At 41.8% G+C, this 26,765-nt stretch overlaps 1 protein-coding gene across 1 annotated transcript; it reads right to left on the bottom strand.

Moving 5' to 3' along the window:
- Positions 1-10,580: 10,580 nt before the first annotated feature.
- On the bottom strand, positions 10,581-26,748 carry TMED8 (transmembrane p24 trafficking protein family member 8). The gene is made up of 6 exons (XM_056851387.1): positions 26,607-26,748; positions 17,457-17,535; positions 15,554-15,674; positions 13,566-13,704; positions 12,011-12,307; positions 10,581-10,852 (listed from the first exon to the last, which is right to left on the bottom strand). Exons 1-6 carry the CDS (start codon positions 26,746-26,748, stop codon positions 10,635-10,637), a joined length of 996 nt encoding a protein of 331 aa, XP_056707365.1. The 3' UTR covers positions 10,581-10,634.
- Between the last annotated feature and the right edge of the window lie 17 nt (positions 26,749-26,765).

Below are 26,765 nucleotides of genomic sequence, written 5' to 3'. Positions count from 1 at the left end.
AATGACATTTCCACACTCTCCTTCATTTGCTTGCTTTGAAAACACGGCACCAGCAGGAAACCAACCAAACCGGTAAAACTATACATATTTCTGTGAAACTGACACAAAATTTATCAGTTTTCACGTTTGATTTTAACATTTTTACATGGAGCAGTGTGTGTGTGGGGGGAAGTGTACATACACACACATACAGTTCTGCAGGTTCACACATGCAGAAAAATTAGGGTTGCCAGGTTCCTCTTTGCCACCGGTGGGAGGTTTTTGGGGCAGAGCCTGAGGAGGGCAGGGTTTGGGGAGGGACTTCAATGCCATAGAGTCCAATAGCACATTTGGCCATTTTCTCCAGATGAACTGATCTCTATCGGCTGGAGACCAGTTGAAATAGCAGATCTCCAGCTAGTGCCTGGAGGTTGGCAACCCTAAGAAAAATGCAGCAAAAAAACGAGGCACAGAATTTGCTTTACATCAGCCTGAGCATCACACGTTCACCTATGCTAAACCCTGGACAAATGGAAAGTCAGCACAAGCAAAGGAAATCTTGCGGTGCTAGTTTTCCGTTCACACGGAGGTGTTTTTTTCTATAACATTTTTTATTGTTTTTTATATTACAGTAGTTTCCATCATTCATTAAGATGATTATATGATATATAGAATAGAGAAATATTGTTTATAACTAATTAATCCATATATTTACGGTGACTTCCCCTCTCTCCTCCTCTAACTTTTTGATAACTTTATTGTCACCTTTACATGTAATTTCTAATTCAATACAATACTTCGTATATAAATCGGAACAATTCTTAAAATCTAAATCATTTATCTTAATAGTATTTCTACCTTAATCAATTGAATTAGAACAAAACATAACCTTCAATACTTCCCAATTTAAATTCATTTTGACAATATATTGGCCATGCCTCCCATTCTCCCACAAATTCTGTATTCTCCTTTTGATTTACTAATGCCGTAAGTTTAGCCATTTCTGCTAGTTCCAACATGTTATTTATCCAGTCCACGGAGGTGTGTGTGTTTTTTTTTTAATGCAAACAAACGCTGGAAGGCAGAAGCCACCACGTGCCACCGGAAGCGTCGCGAGCCATTCGACTGCCTCGAAGCTCTGCTAATTCGTTCCCCGGCATGAGTGAACCAGGCTCGCTTAAACGTGCATCCCTTCACACTCACACACACACACACACGGCAAAAAGAGCGCCAAGCCTGCTTTTAGCGTCACGTGGGACAAGCCACAACAGAGGGGGCAGCAACTCCACAGCGGGCAGCAGACGGGAGTTACAACAAGTTTCACTTCCGCACCTGCCGAATAATACGCTTTCAATCCGGTTTCAATGCACGTTGAAGCTGGATTTTACTGTGCAGAACGGCAAAATCAACTTGCAAACCGTCGCTAAAGCGCATTATCCAGCATGTGCGGAGTTTCCCCGCTTCGTTGCCACGCCGCGTCCCGGCCTTCCCGCTCATAAAGGCCCGGAAAACGAAGTCGCCGCCAGGAGGTCTCACCTGCTGAGCTGACGGGGCGGCTCCTGCAGAGACCAAAGGACGTAGAAGTCGAGCTTCGCTCCCGCCGGGGCGGAGGCGGCGCCTCGGAGCTTCTGGGCGGCCGCTGCTCCCGCTGCAGCCTCCCGCCGCCGCAGGCCTCCGGGCGTCCAGCTCCACCGACGGGGCAGAGGCTGGGCGCCGCCTGCAGTGAGGACGCTCGCAGAGAGCATGGCTGCCAGAAGGAGCCACGTGGAGCGCTGGCTTCTAATTGACGGAGCCCCCCCCCCCCGGGTTTGGGCATGCGCCGGCCAATTAACTCGGGGCAACCTCCCTGCCTGCCCTCTAATCGCAGGTGGGTGCTAAGGAGGGAGGCAGGCCTTTTGTACGTGCTCTGAGGCTTTCTTTATTACTCTCACATGGCCGGGCGCTTTACTTTTGCTACTAATCAAATAGGCTTCTAGCCCCTGGGCGCACCTGGGATCATTTTTCAAATGCTGGGGTGTGTGACCCGTCTGTGGAGAGGAGAGATCCTGAGTGAACAGAGGGAGGAAAGCCAGGACTCTGTCGTGGGTGCGTTGCATCCTCTGTGTCTGATATTTCACATCTGGAATTACCTGGAAACCTCTGGGTTGCACAGCGTTCAAACGAGAGGCTCTAGCATACTTCTGGGTAGAACCAAAATGCTGTCCTGCACATTTGCATTCAGAAGTTTGTTTTACAATTCCCATTTTATTGAGTATGGCTTACTTTCAGATAAGGGTAGGTAAGACTGCAGACAAAAGCTCCCGGCCTGTGCTGGAGCCAGGCAGTACTGGCTGAGTTCACATGCAAGAAGGCTAGGCTTCCAAACACTCCTACCCCAAACTCTTTAGCTTTTCCCAGTAAATTGCTCCACCTGCCTGATCTTTTCTTTTGTGGGGTGTCCTTTTTGCATGTTCCCCAGATGTGATACCATTTTGAGATGGGACACTAGCATTGTACACAATATTCCACATACAGATACACTTTAGATCTATGTAAGGACATTACAGTATTGGCTACTTTATTTTCAGTCCTCTTTTCAAGTAATTTGTTTAGAATGTGGCTTTTCCATCAATACTCTTGCAGTAAGTTAACATTTTTTCACTGAGCTGTTTACAAGCCCAAAATTTCTTTTATGTTCCATCAGTTCAGATCACATTAGTTAGGATTTTTACTTCACTTTACTGCTACATAGTGCTTCATTTGCCAAGTTACTATCCCCCCCATTGTGAAAAATATTAGGGCTCTTCACAATTCATATTTGCTTTCCCCAGTCTGAGTAACTTGGTGTCATTTGCAAACTTGATAAGTTCATTTCTAACTCAGCTCTTGTTTATGAACAAATACCAGTGCCCCACTGCTTATTCCCCTACATTATGAAATTTGTCCTTTTTCTGCTTCTGGTTTTTAAAATCGATTACTGATTGATGCACAAGAGTCTTCGTCTCCCATGACTATTTACTGAGGAGCCAGTGGTGCAGTCCTTTTTCAGAAGCTTTCTGAAAATCCAAGTATATAATGTCTCCCAGCTCACCCTTATCCATTAGCTTGTTAACACTTTCAAAGAACTCCACAGGGTAGGCTTCTCTTTGTAGAAGCCATGCCAGTTCTTCCTCATTAAGGATTGTTCCTCTATATATAATTCTAACTTTAATCATGGTTTCCCTTAATTTACCCAGAACAGATAACAAAATAACTGGTGTGCAATTTCCTGGATTTCTCCCCTCTCCCCAATCTCTTTTTAGAAGTTGGTATAGTGTTTGTTGCCCTGACCTGGATGGCCCAGGCTAGCCTGATCTCATCAGATCTCAGAAGGTAAGCAGGGTCAGCCCTGGTTAGCATTTGGATGGAAGACTGCCAAGGAATACCAGGGTTGCTGTGCAGAGGAAGGCACTGGCAAACCACCTCTGTTAGTCTCTTGCCATGAAAACCCCAAAAGGGGTCGCCATAAGTCGGCTGCGACTTGACGGTACTTCACACGCACATAGTGTTTGTTACTTTCTAGTCCTCGAGTAGGGAGGCATATTTTAATTACTGGTATGTGGTTTACAAACAATTTTCAGCTTATTTAAGAACCCTCAAGCATTAGCTGCCATATAGAGAGCAATCTTCAGCAGGTCTGCTTGAGCATATGTCTCATGTTATTCATGGGGCTTACTCTCAGAAAAGTGTCCTTAGGACTGCAGCATTATTTTGCCAGAGCCTGTGTTTTTTTATTTTACTTGTATGGGCAGGATTTTCACAAAGGAATTCTTGCCTTTTATAGTATCATTGGCATCCTTTCGGTTTTTGATAGGTAGTGTACTATTAGGAAAGGTACTAAGTTTCAATTATTGTCAAAGGTGGAAAAAAAGGAGCATCTGTTGAGAAATGTAACAGTAGCTTCAAGATTACTTGTTGCAAATACTGGACATGATGACACAAGCAACAGAAATATGGTTAGGGAAGCACTGGTATAGTATGATCAAACTGTATGCAAACAGTTAAGCGGAAGGAAGTTTATACACTCAGGCTATGTGAAAGGGTGGAGACCCTTTATTAATCACTGGAATATATTAAAACTAGGAGAAGATATGAAGGCTAGATATTGTCATATATTTAAATTTCCATTTTTTAGTTTCACAATGTTATAAAGAGTTATCTGTGGGTTAAGCATCTAGATTTATGGGTAACTAATTAGAATGATATAGTTGAACTTAACTAGACTTTAGGTTGTATGAATTTGTTGCAATGTTTTATTTAACGTATCTATTTTTTTTCTGTCTGAATCCGAGTTTGTAATAGTGATACATGGTGTATTCAAATATCTTCCATGTATCCTGTAAAGTTTTGAACTTCCTTCTCATTAGTCCCATTTTGTTAGTTGAGTCATCTTTCATTGTAAAACCTGAATGCAATCAGAATATCTGTACTTTTCCCTGACACTAGTTTACTAGATACAGCACCAAAAGACAGAAAACTTGGACTGTGTGGTGAAAATATTTATTGAAAGTCACACACTCAATCACAAAAACAACAACTTCACACAAAGTAACAGACTAATTTCTGGAGAGGGACACATTATACTTCATCTAGTTAATAGCAGAACATGTGACTCAGTGCTACAGCTTAGACAAATATCCTCTCAGTTTAAGGAAAAAATTGCTTGGGAGGACATAAGCAGCAGATTTGTGCACATAAATTCTGATTTAGAAGAGATACCACCACAGGCAATCATTCCACGTTCATTCCCTCTGGAAGTCTTCATGAATGACATATTGTAGCTAGAGAGTGAAGGTGACATTCGGTGCTTTTCTTCTTAATCACAATGCCCAGGCTTTAGTACTCCTACGAAGATCTCTTACAGCCCAATTCTATGCATCCATACTCAAAGTATAATAGGACTTCTGTTTAAAAGCCTATTTTTGTTTGAAAGACATTATTTATTTTTTGAACACCTATTTTGGAAAAACCTCACTTCCTGCATTTTGAACATTAGTTGATCCTAAACATCTGATCTACAAGTTCTTGGTCCGTTAGGTATTGCCCTACATCTATAGCAGTTTGGCACATTCCTACAGCCCAGCCTTTTCCATGTTTACTGAGAAGCCAGCTCCAAGTTCACTGGATATGTTTAGGATCGCATCTTAACAATATTGGCTTATACCTTAACTTGGGATCAAGCTGAGTATATTGTTTTTTAGTTGCATTTTCTCTGAATATTGTCATTGCTTAAGAAAACAACCTCCTTGATCCATAAGAAATAAGGACATGTTTTACAGGTATCTTCAACACTATGCACTTTGTTATCTACTTCACAGATCGTGTTTCTTCAAGAGAAGAAACCTGTACATTTCACCATGCTGAGTCTGCTCCAGACAAGATATAGAGCCTATTAGTGTATTTTAAAAAATGCACAGTTTGCTTGGCAGAAGTTACTTTTATTCTCCAGGGGGAGGGGGAGCAAACCACAGAGAAAGCAAGGAAGGGCCATTCAAGCACACAGCATGCTAGAAGGTCAGAAAGAAAGACTGGCCCACTGATTTCCCCAAAGATCAACAGATGATGCAGGACAAATTATTTCTTACATTGCATGGATTTGGATCTTGGTACTGGGGTGAAGCACTGTAAGATGACACTGTGAAACAAAACATATAGGAAAGTGTCAGGGGATGAGCTGGTACCTCCATAGATCCTTCCCTCTGTGCCTTCCTCACCTCATGCTATTCAGCTAAAAAAAATACTTTAGGGAACTATCACCTTCAAGAACACCAAGCCTTCTGCCTTGCTCTACCTCATCTGTCTGTAGTGCTAGAGCCATTACCCATCAGGTGATTTTAGGATAACATAAATTGATCATAAAATCGAATTTAACCTCACCACCTTTTAACAGAACATCAATGGAGCAATTGACACTAGTGGATCCCACTAGAGAATCTAAGAGAACACTGAAAATAGCATGCATCCATATGTAAAAGTGATGCTATTTGAACAACATCCTTGCCAAGTGGTTCAGAATTTGTCTACATCAAAATGAAGGATGAATTCAGCCTTCTGAAGTTCTTTTCAAAGAATAGCATCATTGTGTATTCCAACCAAACACAGAACAGGTTGAGAACAATGTCAAGATGTAGGGAGGCCTTTTGTCATCAGGGTTTGTTTCATGGAGCACCCTTGAATGTTTATCATCAAGTAAAAGTGCTAGAAGTACCAAAGCAATATACTTGGTCAAACATTGTTCCTGAAGCTGTGTGACCATATAGAACTTCCTTACTTCAACTTATCTAAAGATACAACTCAGCAATCAGTCCTTCAGAAGTTACTTCCTCAAGATATCTCAGCACACACTGCTGTGTTTCCCTCTTATTATCTTATCAAACTGATACAATCAGTAGCATCAGGAAGCTGCACCCCAGCTTATACTGCATTAATGAAATGGGATAGCATCTTTCAGCTGAAGAGAACCAGGCAAACTGTAAGCACATGGAATTTGTATGCAGTTTGATTAGCTACGTTTATGCTTGCTATTCTACTTTGGAGTAGTCAAAAAGGGCAAGAGTCCAGTAGAACCTTAAAGATTAACAAAAATATTTTCTGGTAGGGTATGAGCTTTCATGAGCCACAGCTCACTTCTTCAGATACAGCTAGAATGTGAATCCATCGGTCTTTAAGTAGAGGAACAGTATGTAAATGTGAATAGCAGGCTTGATTGGATTAGGGGTGATATGCAAAAGAGTCTGTGATGTCCAGGGGAGAGATGGGTGTGGAGAAATCAGCATTGGTAATGGGCCATGAATGCAAGGTCTTTATTCAGCCCAGGTAAATGCATTCTACTTATTCTACTTTGGGTAATCTTTTCTCAGTGGACCTTTAAAGGAGAAAAATGCCATCAATGTAGCTTAGCTGTGATGACAGTTTTGACCAAATGATCTTTAATTTCTCAGCATTTGGAAAACTTCAGTTCCTGTTTCATTTTTTGTTCCATAGTAAATCAGAAAACTACACTGGTTTTTAATAAACTTTTTCTGAATTTTTAAAAAAGTATTTAGGACCTGTAAAGTAACAGGAATAGGAGTGGATGGTAGAAGTCCTTTGTTATTAAGGTTAATGCACCTTTTCTGGTACACAAAGCAGCTTTGATTCTCCCAAGCAGCCTGAAAGGACCAATACAATTGATTAGCCCCAATTTATCTCCACAGCATGTTTTTCTAGCACAAGGAGAAAAGATGCAATTACAGAAACCTTACCAAATAGCATGATTAACTCTGCTTAAGATGGCTCTGTAAAGCACATATATGTATTGAATATACTATCACCACTTACTACAGTACTATCAGAACTGGGTTTTTTGTAAGAGGAAGGGAAATAAGCAAATTAAGTAAGGGCAGACACAATATCCTAAGTTAACAATTAGGCTACACACTGGGGATCAAATATAACAGGGCTCTGTACCTGTAATTGCTACACATTTTTCACATTTCAGTCCTGCTAATTCTATATAGTACCTTACGAACGTGGCTGAGGTAATATTTCTTCAACTACATCAGGGCTTCTGATTGTTATTTTAATCTGCACAGCCAATGTTTTGGTGGCCGCTGCTAAAACAGTGTTGGTTTTATTCTCTTGAAATCCTCTTTCCCAGTGTATTTTTTAAAATTACTACTCTTACCCCCCTGCACTTGGGCTTCCTCTGTGTGTGGCTCCACTTCCTGCAGTGGCCATTTTGTGGCTGGCCCCACCCCCTCTGACAGCCAGGATAGCAAGAACCAGTTCTCTTTTCCAACATTTGAAAGACTGAGGTTTTCGCTCTCTGAGCCTTTTTCCCCTTAAAAAGAGAAGAGTTAACTGGAACCAACTGTCTTTTGCAAACATATTTGCTTTGCTAGCTACATAATTCACATCACCTAGCAGTACACAACAAGACACAAAGGTATTACACCAGGCATCTTTGAAGCTAAATTCTTTGGCTTTATACCTTCCCTTGCTAAATCTGCACCAGCAAAAGACAGGTGTATTCACAGCAAAAGCATCCCCTGGGAAGGATACTATGAGTATTAGCTACAATCATGCTAAGAGACAAGCATAAACATTACAAAAAAAGCAAATGCTCTTTTTAAAAAGCATAATCACATTTGAACATGAAATCTTCATAAATAAATTTACCAGTCCTCTGCTAAAGAAACATCTTCTGCCCGGTAGGCAAAGTATTCATTAGCTTTCAGAAGGACCCTTCTCATTTGACTCCAAAAGGGGGGAGGTTTGCCCTCCTACTCCTGGACAGCTCTGCCTAGTTCACAGCCTAGTGATTGGGAAACAGGTTTCTAGCTGAGGTCCTAGGAAGCTCAGCTTTTAATTCCATTTCTCTCCTTCCTCTTTAGATTTTTGCCTCTCTGTCTCTTCTTCCCTCTCAGCTCATCCTAGGTATGGTAGAGAACCCTCCACTACTCAGGCCCAGAGAGCCTAACATGATCCTTGCCAAGCTAGTAGGAGCCGCCTCATTCCTCGTCCCGTCCCTAAGAGAGTGCCAGAGAGAAGAAACAAAGCAGCTTGCCCAGGCCCAAATTGATTGGAGCCATCTCTAGTCACTTCCTTTCCACTAGATATTTTTTCAGGGGAGGGAAGCGATCAAGACACACAAAGCACCCTGTTGTTATACTTAGCCCATCTCTAAAGGAAGAAGGCTAACAAGTCTTCTGATCAGAAAATAAAATCACATTCTTGTTTCTTGAGTGGGCAGAAGGGCACTTCACTGTTAGGTGGGATCAGTCTGTTCTTCTGCCGTTCTGTAATTTTTACTGTTTACAATACAAAGTTGACCAGGTTGCTTTTTCTCCATTTGAATGTTGAGGATGTGTTGTTTTTCTCTCTCTCTCTGTTAGACTTATGAGCTCTCCCTCTCCCAGTGCCATGTAGGAATAGGAAAGTAATTCTCCCTCCCAGAAGGCAATTAAGAAGCAGTCCTGCCACCTAGTCAGATGGGAGGAGGCAGCCTGAAGGCTAACAAATGCCCATCTACCTACTACAACAACAACAAGACCTTACAGTAAAAAAGAAAAAGACATACCCCTATCTGAACATCCTTCCCCCCATAAGACCTGAGCTATGAATGACAGGCAATTCCACTGCCATCTTCTGAAATGTAACAGGTAGCTGTGTTGTATTTGCTATGTTGGGCATTGACCTCTGATGTCTGAGCAACTGCACAGGGATGGAAAGAAACAGCATTTCTTAAAAAATGATTAAAGACCTGAGATCTTAAACTAAGTGTAACAAACATAAGGCCAGAAGATCTTATCAGACCCTTCAAGGGTCTGATCACATTCCACACAAATTAGGCAAAAGAAACCAATGCCTACAATAGAATAAGGGGCTATAACACAGCAGGGTTACTATGGCATGCATCATCATCATGCTCGGTCACTGGTACTATCTTGCAAGCCCCTTCACTGGAGTGGGTGTGGGCTGCTCATATTCCTCTACATAACTATCCTGTAATTGAGAATGCTTGCTCCAGGAATCCCAGGGTACTGCATGGCAAATGGGAGCAAAGCATAATAACCTTCATTATATTCAAGCTATAAATATCAAAAACAGTTTTTTTCCAATTTTAGTGTAACTGATTACTTTCATGAAAATCAATTAATCTCTTGCAATTGCACGGAAACTATAATCAGTCAAGGTGAAACTGATTGTGATTTGGTGTCAATTTAAAATAAAAGAGGGATTTTTGGTTAAAGATGTGGCCTCTGGGCGTCAAGTTGATGAGGAATTTGGCACTCCAATTCCACTGAGTTTGACACCCTTATCTTAAGCTACATTGTAACTATAGGACAAGCCCACTAAAATAATAAGTCCAAAAGCGCAGGGGAGTGAGGGGCTTGGCTACCGACAATTGTCCTAATCATTTCCATAATCAGAATGATCTAGTTTATAATTCCAACTTCCATAGTGGCTTTGCTCCCTTATTTAGAGCACAAACATGCTATTTAGACTCTTTTCACCCAGCCTGTAAAATCCAAATATATAGCAGCCACTGCCCTCCAGCTGTGGCGGGCAACGGACATGCTGCAGTTGCTGGAGAAACAACACTGTACATAAGGGGAGAGAAGACAGGCTGCCAGGGACTGAGGTGGCCCATGCATGTTCTATCTTACAAGATTCCCAGAGACCAAGCGAAAGGCAGTGTACAGCAACACAACAACATCACCATTCTAGAGAGTTCCACAGGCCATGTCGGCCGTTGTTTCCAGGGATCTATTTGCAGATAGCACAACAGAAGATGGCAATGTTTCCCTTCTTTGCCACACCCCTCAAAAAGGCATACTTCAGTTTCAGTTCACATAAGTGCAATAGAAAGAAAAAGCAGACACCTGAACAATGGTATCCAGTACATTGCTTGCTGTAGCTAAAATCCCAGCTTGTTGTCTGCCTAAAACAGACCCGAGTTGCCAGTGATCAGCTGAACCACTATAGCAGTGAGGCAGAGCAGAATGAGGTCACCTGCACATTAGCATAGAGGTGGGTGTCCGATTCTGCCATCAGATGGTGCCTGTTAAAGAGACATTAGTCTTGGCAGGCAATTTGCTTTCCTTATTTTGGTGCCCCTTCAGTCACGCTCACTTCCAGCACCACTGACTTCTTTAACTGGTATAATAAACGTGGAAGAAGAGAATCTTGTTGCGCAGAAGGGAGTAAGAATTGTCAAATTTGAGCAAGTAGATGCCTTCCCCTGGATAATCGTGGCTGCCTACTTGTACTTCCCGGTGACTGTCTCGCCGGTAGACAGGCATGATCTCCCCATAGCGATTTCGCAAATAGCTTTTGGAGCCCCTTTCCACATCACCAACAGGAATAGGCCCTGAGAAGAAGAAAAAACCCAAAACACAATGTAGCCATCAGTGATAGTAGTCAGTAGATGGTGCACTGAAGGCTTGAGGACATCAGTCTAAAAGGCAGCTACATGAAAAGCACATCATGCTACATACTGGACTATGATCTTTAAATAATCTGCTGCCAGTGATGCAGCTGAGGTGCCACATCTCAAAGTCCAACAGCCCCATCTTTCATACATGAACAATTACAGAGCAAATATATAAGCAGTACTTCATTGTTTAATGTTTTTTAAACTCTATGACTGTTAACTAGAAAAATTGTGGTCCCAAGGCTGTGGAATTCACTCACTTGTTTTTCAAGATGACGCACAAGGGCCATTTGTTTCAGCAGACAAGTCAGGGGTTTTGACAATGCTGTAGAAGTTTTATTCTTTTTCACATTTCTATTGCTGCCCTAGAGTATGGTCCAAAGAAGTATGATGCAGTTCTACTGCTGAAGTCACAGCAGTGTCAAATGAATGACCAACCAGGAACCACACATAATCCACTCTACGCTCATGAGGAAAAGACACAGCACATGAATGTCTAGAAAGCCATCAGGTGTTCAGCTTCAGTGATACTGAAGTTGATCTATCTGGTTTGGATAAATGATTGAGACTGTGGTCTATACTGCTGCATATAGCTTTATTGTAAGTAGAATCCTATTATGTAATTTTCTGTACCGCTTAATACATCATGTTAATACTTATGCTGTGCTTCAGTTCTTTCTGGTGGTTCCAGACTTCTAAAATCCTAATGCATTGGTTATTGAATGTCCCTTTTTGTTGACTGTACTGATTCACTATGTGTAATCCACCTTGAGTTCCTGTGACAAAGGTGGACTACAAATAGGGTAAATAAATAAGTAAATAAAATGTTATTAATGTTGTTGGCTTTAGAAGTTACTGACATTATGTTTTCACGTTGAAAGACACCTCAAACATATGGGGGGAATAAATAAATAAAAATTGCTGGCCATGCATGGTACAAATGAAAGACAGGTCTTGAAGGGCATTCTTCATTTGGTACATAAAGATGTGGAAATTCAATCAAGAAAAGTATGAACAAATGCAAATCACACTGAAGTTCATAGGTTCTATGATACCAGTCTCATTGCTTTGCCCCTTGTACAGTTGTGCACTGACCTTCAAACTCTTCTTCATCATCATCCTCTTCATCACTTGATTCACTGACTTGTACAGTAATGGCAGTATTAGTAACAGGTGTCCAGTCAAAATAGACTCCAAAGCCAATGTCATAATCTTCTGTGGCAAACTCCCAGCACACACGCTTCCCATCGGGATGGGTTGGCACCCGGACAGTTACTACTTCACCCCGTTTCACTACCATGCGGGCATTCTTCTCCTTTGCCATCTTTGTTTTGAAGTCCCTTATCTTGGCACTTGTCCAGGTAGTGGGAGGAATTAGAGGAGGTGGCTGAGCTAAAAAGAAACAAGACAGACTTAGACCAAATTCACACATGCCACAAGGCTCTTTAATTCTCCTACTGTTGATGTGCAAGTATGAAAAGCAGAAAGGCAGTTTTAAATAATCTTGTATCAGCGCTCTGGATCGATTGATGGCCATGCAGCACGATTTGCAGTCGCTTCCCTGTCTTCTTACCCTTATAATGCAATGTGATCACAGCCTGTATTGAATTGAACTGGGGAGGTGGGGGCAGACTATTCTGTAACAGAATTAGGCATTCTAGTCATAAAATTGCCACCTTTCAAATGACAAACAGTGGTTTTGCCCCCATGTATCACCAGAGCTTTTGAGCACAACCGTGACCACTTTCCATCCTCTTCACACTCATTACCAAACTTTCTGTGCCACCTGACATTACTTTTCTAGCGTGGCTGATTCAGTCCAGTGAACCTCACAGTGACACAGTTATGCAGCTGTTTTACTACACATCCAGCCCAACTTGGAGCTCTCCACACATTTAACACATCAGGGCAAAGTTTCTGTCTACATAGTCCATTTTTATCCTGCCTTTCTCCAAGGTACTCAGGGCTGGGTACATGATTCTCCCGTCTTCATCCTCACAAAAAGCCTGTGAGGTTGATGGAGAGAGAATTTCATGTCAAAGCGGGGATTTGAACCCAGGTCTTCCAGAATGTAGTCTGACTCTAAAGCACCTCACTGCAATGGATTCTGACAGTAGATTGGTGACAGCATTAAACAGTCACCAAAACATGGATTGAGTTAATCCGCTATGCTAAAATGTTTTTTTAGATAGTGCTTTATTACCTAACTGGCAAAAACATCCTGTGAAATTTAGCTTTGAGAATCTGCCCACCCCTACCCCCATGCCACAGATCAGAAAATGCAAAACCACCTCTGATTCTATTTTGTTTCAGTCTCTCTACTTTCCTGAGAACTTCCTGCTCTGCCATCATGCTTTAGTCATGTACTTTACTGGAAGCTCAATAGGATAGCCCCAGCCCAAGACCATACAAGAGAGGTGAAAAGGAGTGTTCTTCACCAGAATTCACATATCAGTTGACACAATTACAATGAAAAATAAAAATTTAAAAGAATCTAGTGCCCAGTCTCCCACTCTGTCAGCCTATATATGTCAATTTTGCCTTCAAGACTTGACATACCCTGTAAGGCAAATAAGCACTAAATTTACAAGTGTTTCTTACATAGTAACTTTGGCTACAGATCAGTCCCAGAGGCAATCATGCTGCTTACCTTTCTTCTGCTCACCCAGCAGGTCTGTGGTTTCCAGCTCTGCTGAAAGGACATCCACTGCACCTGTATATTCAGACTGTATCATGACTATATCACCTGGTCCTTGTGGGGCAGGATACTTTGTCATCTGCACTACAGCCTCCTATGCAAGACACAAATCTTCTTAATATCATACCAATGTCTTCAAAAACTCCTTATCTCTAATAGACTGCAGGCACTGTGTCTTCTGTTCCAAGCCCCTGTTCGCCCTGTGCAACCCTCTTCTCACATCTGCTGTGGGGCAAAAGTAGTCTTGCTAGCCAAAACAGGTGAGGTAGAAGGGAGGCAAAAGGACCAGTGAAGAAACTGAGCAGGAAGTATACTGCCTGCATCCTGCTTGATAGCCTCCGTTTTTAACAGTACAGGCTGGCTGCCCAATAAGAATTACCACCAAAATTGTCCTGCCTCATTCAAGCCTAGAGGTACTGAACAAAAAGGGTAGGTTGTATAGAGAGAGAAATTCTAGAGGAGTAGCCATGTCAGCCTGCTGCCAAAATAGTGAGAGGATTTGTGGCACTTTAAAGATTAACACGTGGCATAATCTTTCTTTAGCCAGAGCCTACTTATTCAGATGCATGTTCCAGTACAGGCTAGATTTTATATATAGAATTATCCTGTGCTGATATTTTGACAAATGCCAGCAAACGCACTTGACAAATTGCATTCATTGCAATATGTAGAACATTACCCTGACATTAAAAAGGAATCTATTTTTGGCTTTTAAAAATTTCCTGAAGCACCAGACTTCAATTTATATCTGACTTAGAGCCTCCAAGAGGGAAATATCAGGAAATAAAATAAATTGTTTCAAGCAGTAAAACACTGAGAAGAATTTATTGTTTGAAAAGTTACTCCCATCTCATTATGGCTTGGATCCAGACAAATATTTCCACAGGTGCAAGAACTTTCACCCATGGAAAGTTGCCTGCTCTCCCTATATTGCCGCCTGCTCTCCCTACTGCAGCTCCAAATGCCCCCAATCCTATTCCTGGAGTTCCTGCTACCCCAACAGCAGGATTGGGGGGCATTTTGTGCCGCTGCAGAAGTGGAGAAAGTTATGCTTCACAGGCATAGTATTTATATTAGTCTGGATCCATGACATTATATGGACAATCAAAATAAAACCAAGCAACTACATATAGTGTTCACTTCAATACAGCTGCACAGATACAGTTTCAGCAATCAGAAAGGCTCCAAGATTACATATGGCCATGTCCACAGATCCCAAATTAACACAAATTTGTTCTAGTAAGTTTTGCTAACAATTTATGCAGTTGCCCCCAATTACTATGTCATTGCCTGGTTAGTGATCACTTTCCAGGGACTTTCATGCTAAAATTAGCATTTGATAGTATAGGTTCAAATCTCTACTACAGTGCCTATCTGTACAAGCAACAGCTGTTCAAACAAATGTTCCTCCATGCCTCTTCCATTATGTCACAATTTTTTAAAATATAAATTCTAATGGTGTGTAGGATCCATTTTTTCAGAGCAATCCTAAGCATATCTTCTCAGAATCCTACTCAGGTCTATTCAATGGGGTTTACTTCTGGGAAAGTGTTTTTAGAACTGCACTGTTAAATTTGTTAGACTCCTCTTCTTCACCTTGGTATTTTTTCTAACTTTGCGGTCATCCTTATTGGACATAACCCCACAGAATTAGCTTTTCAAGGTTCCCTCCTATCTCACGCTTATTTTTAAAAAAATGCATACCCCACAGTTAACTGTCTAAAAAGAGTTCATGACTGGTTGTGCACAAATCTGATGCACTAAAAATCACTATATGAAAATCACAAAGAACAGCTCAAATATCTTAAGAGGAAACACACACATAATATGAACAGGGTATGACACAAACCTCAGGAAACACATTGGTCCTTTGCAGCAAAGGTGAATAATGTATTTGGAAACAAAGACGATAACACTGCACATCAAGACCCCCTACCTACCTGTTTTTGTACCTGGAACTGGTTGGCTTCCTCTCCTGCTACATCTTGCTCTTTCAGATCAGCATCACCACTTGTCAAATCCTTTGTAGCACCCCCTTTCACAGGCGATCCATTTTGCAGCCTCTCAGAGAAAGACAGATCAATTCAAAACATTTTACGAGCATGCAACAGGCAGGCAAAGCAAGCATAAATGAAGCTCTAATCAATCAATCAATCAATCAGCTGGAAATACGAAAAAAGGGCTCAAAATAGGACCCCAGATACTAAAGAAACAGGATTTCACTTATGCATGTTTTTTACTATCACATCCAAGTGAATATGTCTTAGTGTGAACCATCTGTCTGTTATATTCCCTTAGGTAGCAAAATTCAGCCCAGCTGAGCCCATCCAATAATCCCATCATAGCTGGATTACTTTGTAAACATTGGAGTAACAAATCATGCTCTCCACTCAGAATGAAGTAACTACCGCGCCGTAATTTTGTTAGGCAAAAAAGGACACCAGAATAATATGATACCTTTGTTCAAACAACTCTATATCTAAAAATAAAGCTTTCATAAAGAACTTTAAAAAGACTGAAGCCTTATTCAATTCTTAAGACATAACAGGCCTAACTGAGGGCTTACAACAGTAATAGGTTGTAGCAAGTTCCTGTCCCTGCCAGCTACCTCAAGCTCTCCAGGACCACAGGCAGATGTTTTCCCAAGCCCCTGCTATATGAGACCCATTCAACTGGAATTGCCAAGGATTGAACCCATGCCCTTCCACATGCAAAAACAGGTGTTCTAATGCTGAGCTATGGCCCTACCCAGTTTCAAAATAACAAAACAAGTTAAGTTGTTGGGAGAATTTGTATGAAAAAAGAATGAAAGCTCACAAATGGCTGAAAGCTGCAGAATAGTGCCAGTTTCTTCTCCACTCATTTCTAATCCCCTCATGTAAAATTATGTTCCCATAGAGGGGGTTTCCTTATGGATATTGCTGCTCATGCAACTGCCACTACTGGAAATTGTGTCTGCATTTGAACTGTAGCTGGAAGCCAACTGGCAACTAAGGACAAATCATGACCAAACCCAGAGATTTTTTATTAAGAGTTAAATCTGTACTAGAGCAGTGAACAAAAGTTGTGCTGCAGAAAATTACTAAGAATTCACACTAACCCAGAGATTATGCACAAAACTATTTGGCATCAACTAGTCTGCTACACCGCATCCCTGAATAGAGACAAAAAACAGGAAGAAGTGATTTAAATCTACTACCCTACTGGTTTCACTGGCATCGGAGCCAGGATTACTCAAACTACTTTTAAAAATAACATTGCACTTGTCATGAGGAACAAAAAACAAACTCTGACCCATTTAACTAATCTTTCTTTTTAAAGCACAGTTAGCTGCACTATATACAGTTCTAACTTTAAAAAAGTGTTACTGAAACACATCAGCAAAAGGCCAGATTTCTGTTCACGGGTACTGCATACAATGTGAACTTTAACTAATGTGGATTTTAGGTGGTTATAGTGGTTTTAAAATACAATTTTACTGTGTATGCTTTAATTTGTTAGCCACCTGGGTGGCCCTTGTACAGGAAGAAAGGCAGGATATAAATTTTGTGAAATGAATACACTCAATATTAATACATCATTCAAAAAGTTTTGCGCCAGCAATTAAGCTCTCTTGAATAAGAATAATTGGTCTTTCCCTACTTTACACGTTTAGCAAAATAGACAAGACTTCATAACCAAACATTTGGCAGAAGTTACATTTCCCCCCTTATCTTGAGAGGAAAAGATCAGACTGCCAGATCTGTGCTTCACAGAAATGCATGGCAGAGAAAGATGTCTTCTTCCATTCTTTGCTCCTGAACAGTATTTCACATAGGTCTATATCACACATCTATTTCCTACCTGCATTGTAAGGTATCATTCTCTGAAGTGGCAGCTGTCTGGGATGCATGTTCTGACTTCTGAGTTGAATCTTCATTCTCTAAAAGAGAGCAAAGAGACAATCTTTTATCTTGCAGTATGTGTAGGGTTCTAGCGAACATCTAACATTACATACAAGAAGTCTTGCAGACAAGCAGCTTTTCATGCAATAGTCAGTTTTTGTGCCTCAGTAGGTTTCATAGATCTTAATGAATCTTTAACAACTTCCAGTCAAAGAGCTTTGAAAAGACAACACATCTGCTGTATAATGTGCATTAAAAGAATAAGCTTTCGCTCCAAGGCAATTGCCCTGACCTGGATAGCCCCAGATTAATCTGATCTCGTGAGATCTCAGAAGCTAACCAGGGTCGACAATGGCAAGTATTTGGGTGGGAGACCTCCAAGGACTACCAGGGTCGTGACATGGAGGCAGGCAATGGTAAACCACCTCTGAATGTCTCTTGCCTTGAAAACCCTACGGGGGTCATCATATGTCAGCTGTGACTTGATGGCACACACACACACACAGACACCCCAAGGCAATTAGATCTAACTTCAGGAGAGGTTCTAACCACAAAACTGAAGAATGACACTGTAAACTAGGATTGCAGAGCCCTAGGAAACACATAAACATACAACAATCCCCCAAGGGGATGATGGTAGTAAAACATATTTTAAAGTGTTCATATTCTATCCCTCAACCAGATAAATTGTCCCCAGGATAGCTAACATGTTGAAAAAAATTAAAAACAATGCAAAACAAATTTTAAAAAACCTCAAAAGCCAGTAAAAGCATAGAAAAGCAGAACAAACGCATAAAAAGCACAAAGGGATAGAACATGAATAAGATTTAAATATAAATATATAATTAAAAACAACACCATTAAGAAGCGAACAAAAGCCACACAGAATATTAAAGAAGATTCATTGCTTAAAATGAGTTTTCATCCAACACTGAAAAGGCATCAGATCTGGTGCCAGAGAAGGATCACAAAATAAATACCACATCTGAGAAGGTCCTGCTACATGCTGGCATCTGCTTCACCTTCAAGAGCAAAGACAGACTGAGCAGGGCTTCAAAAGAGGATTTTGAAGGAGGAGCAAGAACATTTATATTTGTTTGTTAGGCTCCAGACCTATCAGAACCACAATTTAAAATGTATGCTCAACTTCCTTAATGTCTGTTTAAATTCCAGGAAGAACACAGGCAATATCCAGATTTCACAAACTGGTATTGCACAAGTTTAAAGACACAATTAAATGCTTACTGAAGCTACAATATTGATGTTCTCAAATCACAGGACTGTTCCCCAGAAACAGCATTTTGGGAGACATTTTGGGCTGCAGTGGGAAGGAAAAGATAGTCACTATTTTCAGCAGAATCCAAGCCTTCAAAATTAAGGACACCAAGAGTGTGTGAACCGTGTCACGGATATGTATACACCAGTATTTGAATGAACCTGGAATCTCAGGTAGCTTCCATAGGGAGTGAAGCAAATCTATTTTGGAATCTATTATGTAATCTAATAGTATTATAAATAAATACTATTTATTCCATAAATCTATTATGGAATCTTGCAAAATTGTTTTCAGTTACAGTACAGGACTACTTTTAATCCCATGCTCTCTGTACTGCAGCGGCTTTTGATAGCAGGTGTGTCTCCCTGCTAACGAGTAGGGAAAGCAGAGGAGCAAAGACCTCATTCATGGATCATTGGAATAGCTCCCAAACTGCTTCCAAGACTGTTGCTGAAAATCAGAAACATTAATATAGGGTGAAAGCCAGGAGCACTGAACAGGATAATGACACAGATTTAAAAACAGCTACAACCAATATCTTGATTAAAATCTGGGATGTTTCCATCAATCAGAGACACCTGAGAATCATGCAAAGCCATGCATCACATGACTGGATGACTTTTTTTAGAAAAAGTCACCAGATGACACTGGTGTTTTCCACGCAAGAAGAGGCTTGTGTATTTTCCCTGTTGCTGCTCCAGCTGCTAATGTAGCACAGCAGCAATGGGGCTTCCACACAGTAGGTTTCCCTGGTAATTAGTTTTCTTTTTTAATTGGTGATTTCATAGTGTTACACTCATACACCGTTATACCAAGATATGCATCAAGATCTCTGAGTTCCCAGCTTTCATCAAAAAGAAGTAGGCCCATTTCATTGCAGAGATCACTTTCTCCCAGATATCTTCACAAGGAAAGCAGCTAGAGACTAAGGTCTTTTATGCATGGCTGTTTCACTCACCATCACCCCTCTGATGACTTTGAGTCTTCGTGTTGATTATGCATGCCGTTTCTGTCAGAGGTCACCCCACTCTCCTCCGCCTTTCCCCGCGTTTTGAAATTCGAGATAAAACAGGTCTTTGAAAATACTGGCAAAATGTGGGGAAATGCAGGGGGAGAGAGAGGCGACCTCTGATGGTCGGAAACCGCATGCATACTCAACACAAAGACCCAAAGTCGTCAGAAGGGTGATGGAGAGTGAAACAGCCATGCATAAAAGGCCTTATATTTTTAAAGGAAAGCTGGGAACTCACGAGAACCTGATGCATACTTTGATATTTATTTATTATTAAATCAATAAATATTTTGGTATAACACTATCATAAAACACTATTAAATCACCAACTGAATGGAAGACAAAACACACTCTGTAGTAGGGAAAGGAAAGGCTACAGTGGGGGCAATGGCTGCTGTGTAGGCCGGACCAGGATAATCCAGACTTTTTTGACACAAAGCAGGTTTGAGAAAGATCAAAGAAAACCCAGGGAAGCCCAGCAGGTGCATAATGGCACCCCGATGTTATGAGGAGTAGGATCAAAATCCACTTCCCAACAGCATCAAACTTGGGGCACATAACTCATGCATAAACACCCAGTGTATCTAAATCTTTTCCTTGCAAACAGAGACCAGGCAGAGATCAAATTGTTGTAAACTAGAGTTCACTACAACACAGACAAATCACATTCTTTACATAACCCCACTACATATTCTTTTACTATACTTTAATGTAAACTTTGGGGTAGAATTTGGAAACAAATAGTACTGTAGGCCTTGGATACCAGTAGCCTTCCTTGGAGAATGGTGGGCTTGCAAATGTTTTAAATACATAAAAAATCAATTTCATGCATCAAAGTCCAAATCTCAGTCATAAAAGCACAATACCATAGTTAATGGCAGAGTATGCTTTGCACTCTGTCAATATAAAAGAAATCATTCTGTATCTTTAAAATGTACTTTATATCCTTATGTATGCTTTGTTATTTTGTACTATTTATCTTGGTTCTATGATTCAGCTTTTCCAACAACAATTCCTTAGCAATTATTGGAATGGAAGGAGGAGAAAGAATGGAAAGTGGATTGTAGAAGATTTGTGTCAGCTCATAGCATGGAATGAGCCCTGAAGGGAACTGAAATAACAGTATTTAACATTATAGGTATATACATATTTTTTTAGAACTTTCAGAGTACAGTATTTTGTAATCCTTATCACAGCCCTGAAAGTATGCCAGTGTTATCTTTATATTAGGATGGAGGCTGAGAGAACAGCAGCTTGCCAAAAGATACTGAGTTCATGGCCAAAATATTATTTGAAACAGGAATTTTCTGATCAAAGCCCAGCTGTTACAGAGTTTAACCCCCTAGGTTCAATATCATTCCTTAACAGTTCTGCTCAGTCCTTCTCCTGTTTAGGACATTTCCTTCATGTTCTTGCAGCTGTAAGAGCTAGAATTTGCTTTTAAAAATGCTAAGACCTCAAGGATACCTATTTCTGCATTAAATACCAATCTGTGCTAGTATTGTGAAGGTGCAAAATACTTATAACATTGAGTGAAAATGTCAATACCAGTAGAGTCAAAGGGTGCTGGAGATGTGTCCAGGATATTCTATGACTGATCTGCCTTTGCCTACCAGATTCTGCATTTGTTCAGTACTTCTGCTCACTCATGGGACACATACATCCCCAGATGCAACATCCTTTAGCATAATTTGCTCAAGACAAACCAGCTGTTGCTTAACACACACACACACATAAGACTTCGGTGAGACAATGTATTTTGAGCATGAAGTATCATAACAGTTCAATCCTAAACAAAATTACATCCTCCTAAACCCACTGACTCTGCTTAAGACTGCAATGTGAATCTTGCAAGGGTTACAGCTTGTGCAAGGAGCAATGACTAACGGTTCAAAAAGTTTATAAAACAGATTAATGAATAACATTGATTCCTGAAGTGCTCACAAAGGAGGAATCAAACAACCTGTTTCCAAAATGGTCTGAGAAAAATCAGTTCTGATGCTTTTTCTTCCTAGCACTTTAAAGTCATTTGGGAAACCGTTTTGCTTCTTTGACTAGTTTTATAGACTTTTGTTTAGATGCTCTAAAAAGGAATGTTTGGCAAACAGTTATCACAAAATATTGTAGAAGGCTTTCACGGTCAGAGTTCATCGGTTCTTGTAGGTTATCCGGGCTGTGTGACCGTGGTCTTGGTATTTTCTTTCCTGACGTTTCTCCAGCAGCTGTGGCAGGCATCTTCACAGGAGTAACACTGAAGGAGTAACACTGAAGAGAGACACTGTCCTTCAGTGTTACTCCTCTGAAGATGCCTGCCACAGCTGCTGGCGAAACGTCAGGAAAGAAAATACCAAGACCACGGTCACACAGCCCGGATAACCTACAAGAACCAATGTTATCACAAAGCTTCTACTAATGTAATTATTCCTCTCCTATTCTGGGCTTCAAATACCACCACCACCACCCATCTAGCATAACTGATGAACTACTCAAACTGAAAAACAAACAGCTCAGAAAAGATATCTTTTTAAGAACTTAATAGATACTACAGATAAGACTAGGCAAGTATAGATTTTGACATCGCTATCCAGCTATCCAAGATTCTGTGAGCTCACTTTTTAATTAAAGCACACTTAAAGCTTTTATGGCTGTGAAGATAAGGTTGAAAATGTGTGGATAGTAACTAGTAAACAAAGTACTGAGGGAAAGTATAGAACAGGAATTCCAGTGGAGCAGCAATGTGATTTTAGTACTGTTGGCATAATTAGGGCCTCAGAATGGGGGTCTTCTTTAGTAGAGGATACATTTGGGGGTTTTGAGGGGGTGAACACACAACATGGTCACACACACAAAATTCAGATGGCACAGCCATCAACAGCTTCAGTGTTCTGAGGATCAATGAGCATGGAAAAAAACGATGAAAATAGGAGCAGAGAGAAAAAAATCTGTGGAGCTTCACCCATAGTTGTGGAATTTAATCACATGGTACCAAAATGGAAGCAATCGTCCTAAAGCTCTCATGGCTGCAGTGGGAAAAATGTTTCAGAGGAAGAACATCTATTAATTAACTTTACAAGCATTCAAGGAAAAAGAGGTCAAAACACCATCTTCTCCAATCATCTAGGAAGTTCACCAGTTTCTGTCTGTCTCATCCAGCACAACAATAGATATTTCAGCAACAGATGTACCTGGCTTTAAAAGGAAATATTCAATGCACTTTGCATATTGGCAGAGATATGGGCCAGCTCTCTCCAGGGATCTGTCTGAAGTAGCTCACAAGTAAAGCAGCACAAAAAATCATAATGCCACATAAATTATATTGCTCTGATATTAGAGCACTAATAATCTTCATTTCACATATGTCAGTGGTTCCCAACCTTTTTCGAGTCGTGACCCCCTTTTACAATTGCCAAGTAACCTGCGACCCCCGCCACATTTGCATAAAGCCATAAATGACATTTTCAATAGGATAAAGAAAACACAATACAAATAGATTTATCAGAATATAATTCCAATGTAATATTTAATTAATTACTTTCATTAAATAATTAATATTTAATGTGATGGTTGTGCTTGCATCTGGGTAACCAGCTTCAAAATTCATGGCTGAGTGTTAAAGCCAACCTCATGTCATCCTAAACATTTAGTCTGTTTCTTGTCTTTGTTTTGATATGAAGAAGCGTTGAAGGGCTGGGGGGGGACCCTCGGGCGGCCTCAAGGGGACCATCCTCTTCTCCTCCGAGACCTGAACAGGTTGAGCCAGGGGAGCTTCCTCGGCCTCCCACACATCCCGCCGGGTCATCCGCCTGGCACAGGCGCGACCGTGCACAGGACGGGCCCGCCAGCCTCTCAGCTGGGCTGCGGGGCTACAGCTGGTGTGCGGCGGCACGCCACCACATCTCTGCAGCCCAGCTCCTTCCGGCTGTCGGTGGGCCGGTTCCTCGCCTCTTTGCTTGGGGTCTTCCCTGCCCTCGCGGACGGATCAGGGTTACAGGGCATCTGGGTTAGTCCTGGACAGCCCGGGATGGGGGCTGTCCCAGGACAGTGGCGGTGACCCCCCAGAAAACACGTCGTGACCCCCTTGGGGGCCGCGACCCACAAGTTGAGAACCACTGACATATGTTATTTTATTGTCATATATTATTTATATCAGTCATAATGTAGAGTATATTTCCCTATTGCAAAAGGGAGACAGACTGCGACTTGCCTAAATCTAACTGGCAAGTGTATGACAGAGAAATGATTTGAATTGGGGACATCCTGATTCATACCTCAGTGTTTTAGCTATGATTCTGCATTAGGTCTTAAAGAAAATCCTGTAAGGAAACAGTCTTTTCTATATGCCCTGTGGAAATCAAGTCTAACTCTGGAAGCAAAACTAGAACTCCCTATTCCTAGGCCCTCAAGTTTAACCATTACTCAACAGAGCCTACTGCGTTCCCTTTAGGCTTGTAGTAGTACACTTGAGAGTGCAAACGATATCCTTGCGGGTGTATAAAAACAAGACAGCAAAATCCTTTATGGCAATGTTATTATTGCTTGTTGCATGATGCAATTATTACAGCAAGGTGCATTAGCCTAATTAAAGAGCAGATGGTATGTTAGGGGAAATTTTTTTAACAATCCAATCCCCAAGGGAACAGAGGCTATTAGAGGCCATCGACTGACAAACAAGCCTATGAAACAAGCAATGTTACAGCATGAGAAGGCTGTTAACAAAGAAGTCAGACAAATTATTCCTTGGATGATAAATGCAACATTGAACGCAGCATTAGGAGTCTTCCTGCTCCACTTTTCAATACTTTTTAATGGAATGATTTAACTTTGGTTAACAGTCTATTGAACAAATTCTGTGATATCCTGTTATTTTATATTGTTGATCTGGTTTTGTGTTCCATCTTTGGCAAGCAACAATGAGGATAGTGCTGCAGGTCACAAAACAAGCACCAGCTTTTAAATCAAGGAGGACAGTTCTTTCTGTGGGCAGAGCACATTTTCCAGGGTGGTTTTCTCTGTGCTCCAATTTTGCTCACCTAAAGTACATTTACCACAGAGAACCTCTAATGCTCACCACCTAAGCTTTTCGTTGAGTTCATTCATACTCATGGCTCTTGTACTACATGGCTGTGAATTCAGGGGAACAAATCAGCACAGAAGATGATGAAAGCCACTTGTCCAAGTAACAAATGCTTCCAGGAAAGGGCTCACCGAAGACTCATTCTGGGGTGCAAATACATCTACAGATGGGTAAGCAACTATAAAAGTACTGCTAAATTTATTACACTTTAATTACCTGCAGTGCTGGCTTAAGGACTGTGTAGGCTATCTTGTCCGGAAAAGAAGGAAGAGGAGCAAAGAAGCAAATCCAAAATGCACAACAAGGGAAGGCTACCCCCTTCCCCACAGGTTTCAGAATTAACCTGCCCTAAAGGGGATGTATTAAAACGGCCCTCACCTTGCAAGATTTGAGCAAGGCTGTTTACAATAGGTAACTTTGGAGGTAACATAGGGTTGCCATGAGTTGGTAGCAACTCAACGGCAGGTCACACGCACATACCACGAAGCCTTTGGCATAACACTAATTTCTTACAAATGGCCACACAAATACATTAAGCAGAAGGAGATTGGTTACTTAAAAGGGTGTGTCTAGGGAAAAGAGCCAATTTTATTTATTTACTTCATGTATACCCTTCCTTTTTCCTGAACAAGAACCCAAAATAGCTTACATTATTCTCTCCTTCATTTTATCCTCCCAACAACCCTTGAGGCATGTTACGCTGGGAGTGTGTGTGACTGATCCAAGGTCACACCTAGCAAGCTTCCATGACAGAGAGGCAATTTGAACCTAGCCTCCTAGATTCTAGTCCAACACTCTAACCACTACACCACACTGGCTCTTCAGTACAGTGTAATGATTAGAATGCTGAGATGCAGGTTCAAATTCACACTTACCAAGACTACTAATCGGTGACTTTGGGCTGCAGATACTCTCTCGGCCTCTCCTACCTGCCAGGGTTGTTGTGAGGATAAAATGAACGAGGGGACGTTTGTCGCCCTGAGCTCAATGAAGGAAGGACAGAATGAAAATGAGCTAGCTAAAAGAGAGGCTAAATAGATGGACTTGCCCTTACTAATAGCCTCTCAAAAGTACAAGAGGGGGTGGAGATACTGAACAAAAGATCCTTTTCATACTGCCTGAGTAGCCAGAGATAAGCTTTGACACCACCACCCCCAATTCTTGTTCTAAGCACCTGCGATGCCAACCAATTCTGCACGCCTCCTGCCAGGCTTCTCTCATCGGCTTTGCGCAACACACCAACCCAGAAGACGACCCCCCCTCTCTCCCCACTATAGTGTCGCCTCCAACTCAACGATATCCCCGACAGACGCAAAGCACGCCCGCTGGGGTCTTTCCCGGCGGCGCTTCCCCGCCTTGAACAACGACGCGACCGGCAGAACATTTATTTTATTTCCTTTGTTTACATCCCGCCTTCCTCCCTCAACGGGGACCCCAAGCGGCTCACGATCGTTTCCCCTTTTGTCCTCACAACAACCCTGTGAGGTCGGTGCCACCGGGGAATCACCTCCTGTCGCAGAGGGCCGGGAAAGAGGAGGCACCTGTTGAATTTCCGCCTTGCGGCCAACTGTTAAAAGCTCTGCTAGGACAGCGTGCCGGGGGAGGGGTGGAGGCCGAGAGGACATCTGATGTCGCCCTGCCCAAGGGAGAAAGAGGGCCTGACAAGGGCGGCCTCTGCCAGCCCCCCAACAACTGCGCAGGCCGGCCCCCAGAGCCCCAGCCCGCCGCGCTCCCGCCACTCCAGTACCTGGAAAAGAAGGCGGCGGCGGCGGCGGGCGGCCGTCCTCTTCTCCGTCAGCCCCGCTGAGGCCACCGTCGCCGCCTGGCGGGCCCCCTCCTGGGGGGGGTTCGAACGGGGCGGCAACGGCTGCGGCCGGCACGTCCGACATGGGCAGGCGGAGAAGCC

This window comes from Euleptes europaea, chromosome 6 (genome assembly GCF_029931775.1).
Source record: "Euleptes europaea isolate rEulEur1 chromosome 6, rEulEur1.hap1, whole genome shotgun sequence".
NCBI classification, from domain to species: Eukaryota; Metazoa; Chordata; class Lepidosauria; order Squamata; family Sphaerodactylidae; genus Euleptes; species Euleptes europaea.
The sequence above is the reverse complement of the archived record's forward strand: the minus strand, read 5'-3'. Positions and strand labels throughout refer to the sequence as shown.

Coding starts and splice junctions, on each gene's coding strand:
- TMED8 (XM_056851387.1), bottom strand. CDS start 26,748: ATGTCGGACGTGCCGGCCGCAGCCGTTGCCGCCCCGTTCGAACCCCCC. Junction 13,705..15,553: donor AGTTCCAGGTACAAAAACAG/GTAGGTAGGGGG, acceptor CTTGCATAGGAG/GCTGTAGTGCAGATGACAAA. Junction 12,308..13,565: donor GCTGGGTGAGCAGAAGAAAG/GTAAGCAGCATG, acceptor GTTTCTTTTTAG/CTCAGCCACCTCCTCTAATT.